The sequence below is a fragment of the Pteropus medius genome, unplaced genomic scaffold, assembly GCF_902729225.1.
Source record: "Pteropus medius unplaced genomic scaffold, Ma_sr-lr_union100, whole genome shotgun sequence".
Taxonomy (NCBI): Eukaryota; Metazoa; Chordata; class Mammalia; order Chiroptera; family Pteropodidae; genus Pteropus; species Pteropus medius.
In genome coordinates, this window is record NW_024356249.1 from 15,601,314 (window position 1) to 15,607,830 (window position 6,517).

The 6,517-nt window shown below is 37.8% G+C and overlaps 1 protein-coding gene across 3 annotated transcripts in view; it reads right to left on the reverse strand.

Annotated features, from left to right (window-relative positions):
* CPED1 (cadherin like and PC-esterase domain containing 1) overlaps positions 1 to 6,517 on the reverse strand; it is a 255,487-nt gene that overhangs the window by 12,634 nt on the left and 236,336 nt on the right. For 2 of the 3 annotated variants that reach the window (XM_039860839.1, XM_039860840.1), the window contains one exon: positions 4,106 to 4,252. The exons of the other annotated variant lie outside the window; for it this stretch is intronic. In XM_039860839.1, coding sequence (XP_039716773.1) covers positions 4,106 to 4,252 — 147 coding nt within the window. The remainder of the gene's footprint in view (positions 1 to 4,105; positions 4,253 to 6,517) is intronic. 3 annotated transcript variants of the gene reach the window in all.

A 6,517-nucleotide genomic window follows, 5' to 3' on the forward strand; every position in this document is an offset into this window, starting at 1 on the left:
TTACTAATTTATTAAAAAATAGCCACACTGATAGTTAAATTCTGGGTTTTCTATAGAAGATAACTCTATTCTTTTTTCTCTAAAAGTCATTACTTCAGTTTTTTAGATAGATGAATTTAAAGGCTTTTTTGTCTTCATTGTGCTTATGAGAAACTTTTAAAGTTTGAAGGAGAAAGAGAAAAACTTTAGGCTCATAATACAGAAGGAGAACATTTCTAGGCCAGATAAGCTTTCGTTTATTTAATTAAGATTAAATAATGCATAGAAGATGAAGATTAAATTGATGAGACTAATTAATAATCACTGAATATAATTAGTTGTAGATTTACCCCTTCTGCAGCCAGTTTGGGTTGATAATATTTTTGTATCCTCTCCAGGTTTTAGCTTGTTCACAGTAGATGTTTACTACATAACTAAAGACATGATCCAAAACGAATCTTGGGCAAGAACTACCTGGATCTTGTTTGTTGCCCTGCATAAACATTGAGAAAAAAAAATTCCATCTCTACCCATGAAGAGAAACACCTGCTTTTCTAATCGGCAGGAACATTTTAGTCAAAACTAATGCACACCACTTGGGAAATTGTTTATAGATTCGCGGTGACAACATATGCTTTCTTGGTGTCTTGAGAGATGAAAGAGATGCCCCAAGCCATTTAATCTATGGCAACAAGAGCCCACTGGAGCAGGTTTGTTATGTCTATGACCGAATTCTCAGCACAAATCGAAAAAGGACACATTAAGATCTTACTGTAATGATTATACCAATTTTTTTTTCAGGTGTCTGTGAATCTATTGTGAGAATGGTTTAATTGAACACCAGAAGACAAAAGGCTCCCAAATCCAAATTCTTAGGGCTCTAATACAGTTAATTTTAATTCTTGCTATTACTATTTGACAAAATCCTTTGCCAGTTCATAAGATGAACACAGAAGGAAAAAAATGGTTATTATTAATAAATTTCTACCCATTAATATGTTTTGCGTGAGATCGATAACTGTTTTTTTTTTTTCCTGGCTTGCTACAGTTATCATCAAACTATACTTTGCAATGAGCTTTAGATTTTCTCGATTGTTTAAAACAAGCTAACAGTGATTTAAGATGTTGTGTGATGGTTTAGAAAGATTATAAAATATCAGTGTCCACACTAGAAACTTCCCGAGGTACAAGAGATACAAATTATTCAAAAGTTAAGCAGCAAGTATGCCTAAATGATGGATGGGTTTAGAGACTTTGTGCTGAAGGGAGTCAGTTGAAAAAGATGATCTTATCAGCTCTATGTTATAACTAGAAAGGCAAATGCTCCTAGAAGTATTGCAGCTCAAACATGAAAACTTCAAAATAGATAACACTGCTCTAGAGTCAACTGAGATAATTTGGGGGATAACTATATAGCTTGTCTTCAAGACAGCACACATTAAAGATGATGAGGCTTAAGAAAAAACAATTCGTTTGTGATAATTGCACATAAAAATTATAAAATCAAAAAAGTGAAATAAGTTTACCTGACATGCTTAAATCAGTATTTTGCAAATTAAGGATGGTTTTTATTAGTAAAATTTTAAACCAATATTCTGGTTCTAATGGTTCAAAGAGTCTTTTTGGTAGTTCTCAAATTCCATGACTATTAGTGCCAATTGGTTGATGCTGGGGCAGGAGATACATGTAATGCAATCATGTGGGAGGGACATCTTCTGTTTTTAATTGGAGCCATGCTGGAAATCATGGGAGGACTCCTTCTCCTTTTAAGACTACCAGAGCACTAAAGCTGAAAAAGAAAAACACATACCCTAACCCTATATACTAATTGAAGACACATTGTGCAAAAATAAATAAATAAATAAACAAACCTTTTCTAAAAGAGACCCCAAAAAACCAATCTGTATGTCATATTTGAAAGTCCCCATTTTCTGTGGGTTTAGCAAGCTTTGGCTTATTTTTGTAGCCAACTATGAGACTAAGCTGGCTCAGCTGAAAGTTCATTGTTTCTTCCTCTTCCAGGCTACCAGCTTTTGTGTTTCTAAGCCTTGACATTTTGCAGACAGGACAAATACTGGAAGGGGGAAATAAGTAGATACACAGTGTCCTACAACTTAAAATCTTTTCTACAACAGCATGGCCAAGCTCCAAGTTGCTAGACTGAAACTTAAAATGCCATGCTCTCTACTGTGGGCAGGTGCTCACTTCTCTGAGATGCAGCGCCATTTGTCATAAAAATATAAAGTGAATCTATTAGTAGAACATATAGAAGAAGCAATGCAGCATCAATCACTTTTAGGTATTCATAAAAATCTGAGGACCAAGATAGATTCCGATAGTCATCTCAAGGCTGAAAAATTGAAGAAAACTTTAGTTGTCATCTCACTAGTCAACTCCTATTAATGAATGCATCATGGTTTACAAAGGAGGCCGTGCAAGAAAGAATGAATGAATCAATATCTGATAGGGTCATCAAATGAGATCAAATCACAGTTTCAGCTGAAAGTCCTGAAATCTAGAGCAAATAACAGTAGCCAAGTGACTTCAAATTCCTAAGCACTGTCTGGACAATGTATGCAAAACTTGCAAAAGTGTGGATAGCATCCAATTTTGCAAGTCCTTGTTTCATTAAAAGAGTTAGAAAATAAAGGTGAAAGATGAGAGAGAATTTCTGTGAGAAATTTTCCAAATTTTTAGTGGTCTTCTTCTCTTTTGGGGGAGTTGCTTCACTGTCGCTTTAAGCCAAGTGAGAGAGGGCTTCAAGAGACCAAATTTGAGAAGAGCTTGGAGACTGTTAGAACTGGTATAAGTCACCTTAGCTAAAATTCAGCTTTCAGTTGGCAGAGAAAATGAGAGAGCAAGAGTGAGAGTGAAAGTTAGAGCGAGAAAGAGAAAAATAGAGTGGGCTGCACAGGGAGCTAACTGTATTTCTAGCAACAGCAGAGCAAGAATGCTTGAGTGTTTCCTAAGGAACAAATGTGGGCAACTGAGGATAGTAAGCCTGGTACAATTTTAAATATTTCTCAAGAGGCTGCCTGGAGGGGCAGTGTGACCCCCAACAGAGGGATGGACAATTAGAAGCCAAGGGGCCAAGGAAGAATTGAAGCAGCATGAGGTATTGCCACTATCAAGGAAACTATCTTCAGAGGGCCCCAGTGGGAGGTGTCTTCAAAGAAGTCTACAAAAGCACTCTAAAAAGAAGGAATCAACATGCTATACCCAGAGAGCACATCCATGGTTATTCTTATACTAGTCAAGTAAGAATTTTGTTGCCCTTATCATTTCCTTGCTAACCTGACGCAGTGAAGAAGGAATGGGAGAAGAATAGCAAAACAAGATGGGGAAATAGGAAAGAAGCCTCCTGCTCCTCTCCTACTTTGGGCTTTTGAGACTGAGGCGGGTCCGAGCTGGGGAAAGGAAATAATTTTATGTGGTTACAACACAGGCTTGGGCAATTTTAGTACTGAAGTGAGATTCTTCTTATGCCTGAAAGTGATTGGAGACCTTTTATTATCTGAAAGTGGTTTTAAAGTTATGGGACTTACCAAGATTTTATTCAACTGGTAGGGAGACAATAATCCACAGAGGGTGTTGAAAGGACGGGGGGAAAAGGATAAAATTATTCTGTGCTGTCACTTTATCAGCTTAATCTATTTAATTACTGGCTACAAATAAAATCATTTTCACCACTATGGGAAAAACTATTCAAAAACAGACCCTCCTCTTATGCATTGACTAAGGAGGAAGGTCATTCATTAGTTTAACACATTAAATAACTTGGATTTTCAAGTTGCCTCCACTAAACATATTTGCCACTTTCTTTGGACACAATTTCTGACAGAAGGCTTGGAGTCCATTCGACAAGGCAAGTGCTCTCCGGGTTCCCATCTTCCTGCTTACATTAACCAGTGATCCCAGTTTTCAAGTGTCTACATAAACACTATTTTTTTTGTAGAGCTTTGAGTTGTGATTGCTACATGCTTTAGTTGAGCAATGATGAATACATCATTTAATCTCCTCCTGACATAATTTTTTAATGCAAAATACGACCGACAATGCAATTAAAGATACAATGAGAAATTTAAAAACTCAAATGCTATAAAAATCAGAGAGCCAGAATAAATACCTCATGAAAATGACATCCACAGGTCCCCTGCAAAAACTCTTTGTATCGCCCCATTGTTATGGTGAACGTGTCAACCACTTCATAGCCATATTTTTTTGCATCATTCAAAATAATTAAATTTTCTTTCCATAAGTTCTGAACATCACTCTGTATTGCAAAGCAGAAGAATGAACATTTTTTTAAGAGGATTATTATATGATTTGTTAACTCAGGTAGAAATCATGTAAATTTCATCTTTTTTACAGATTAGTCCTATTTTAAGATAAAGAATTCATTTCACATGCATTTCTTAAATAAAGATGTGTTGTAATTTGTTTATTCAAAACATAAATATAAACATTTCTGTATCTATAAAACAGCAATACATAAATATTTATAGTGACACATAGTTTGGAACTTTCCCTTCTATGAAAACTAGTTAGGTTTATTGCCCACAATGATCCAAAGAAAATATCTAAAATTCTCAATTTAAAAGCCAAGATCTGAAAATCACAAATGCTATCTTCATCTGTTTGGATTCCTCTTCATTCTTTTAGTCATTTCACTATTAATTAGCATCTGTTTTGTGCTTAGCTCTGTGCTGAGGGACAGGAATTCAGGAATAAATAAACGTAATCCCTGCTTTTAAGACAATACATTTTAATAGAAGAAATGGATACGTAAACATTTACTAAGTCTTTTATTGTTGGTAAATATATCAGGCTCTGAGCTAGTGGAGAAAAGAAAATAGCTCCGTGAGGGGCAAGGGGACAGCTGGACAGTGAGTTTTCAAGAGAGGTTTCCTGAGCAGAGAGAGGTTTGCCCGTGGAATGGGGTTGGGGAAAGAGAGAAGAATGTGCTTCCAGGAGCAGCAGAATTGAGTGAAGGCTCCAGCTGCTGCTTCTCTGGATCATATTCCTCCCTCCCTCCCCAACCATGTCTAAGGCAGTGATCGTGCCTGGAGGGAGTTCTAGTTCAGGTCCACTGTCTAGAGGAGGGCCTCCTCCACTAACTTCTAGCTTCAGGACTCCTCCTCAGCTTGGCCAAGACTTTCCCAGGCTGACCTGTCATCTAAAACTTCCTATGTAATCCATCCTTCATATCAAACACATTACAGCCATACAGGTCCTGATACATAGTAGACACTCAAAAAATATTTGGTGCAAGATTGAATGATATGTATGGAGTAATGTGTTCTAAAACTCTTCCTGCTTACTCCTGCACCCGTCTCTTCAGCCTTCCCAGGCACTCTGCCTCATAAATGTCCTTATTACGCTAATCTTGCCTTGGTGTTTGTTTCTCCGTGAACCCAAACTGACAAAGAACAAAAACTGTTTTCATTTTTTAGATAAAAAAGCAAATATTTCACATTTGTTAGTCCAACTGCAAGGTAAAAGGAGCAGTAGAAATACATTTAATTTTCTGTCTTCTCCACTGTGCTGGCATACCTATTTATATGTGACATTCACAGAAGAGTGTTTCCCCCCAAATAAAAGGTTCATAAAGAAGAAATCTGTAGGAAAATAGACAGATGCAAATTTAGTCTGTGCTATCACATAAAAAATGATGCTCAATGTTGTTTGTAGGCTTTTTCTTATCCACTTACAAATATTTTCTCAACTTTAAAATGTCTAATTATGAAAGGCACCTGGAACTTTATAGTAAGCAATTTCTAGAGAAAGGTTGGTTCTCTGGGAAACAGACTTTGAGATGGAAATTTGCATAGGTGGGGAGTGGGCCTAACAGAAGAGGGCTCTTGGAATCGACACCTATAAGGGAGTGACGTAGTTGCAACAGAGGCTTTTGTGGATCCCACCAGGGCTCTAGAGCTGGGAAGGTCCTTAGAAGATGACCCAAATTAAGAAAAGGGCCTGAGTCTTGGAAGTCCTGCACAGACGAGTTGGATTTCTGCAGCAAAAGGCAATTCCTGCTGAGATTCAGATGTGAGTCATCACAAGGCCACATTCCCAGCAGATCAGGGGAACGAATGTCTCAGTCCTGAAGGAGTGATCTGGGAGCAGCCAAATTATGAGGTAGTTTTTGAGAGTCTACTATGTGCTGAGAACTGTTTTGCATTAGGGGGTACCAGAATGAGCAATGCAACTCCCCCTCTCCTGTCCTTGCTCTCACAGAGATTACTCTTGCAGAGGACACGGACAACCAAGGACTATATCGGTTGGGTGACCTGAATGAGGACACGAGACACTATTATAGGAGCTCATGGCAGGAATAGACAATTGAGTCTACTGTGTCAATTAAGTCTTCCAAGAGGAAAAGACATTTAAACTCACACTTAAAGGGTGCTTGGAAGTTACCCAGGTGAGGAGGTGTTGGGGGAGTGGGCTCTAAGAAGAAGGAACAGTGATTTTGAAGACCTGGAGGTGACTGGGAGCATGACATGCATGAGAGGCTAAAACATGCTCAGCATGACCT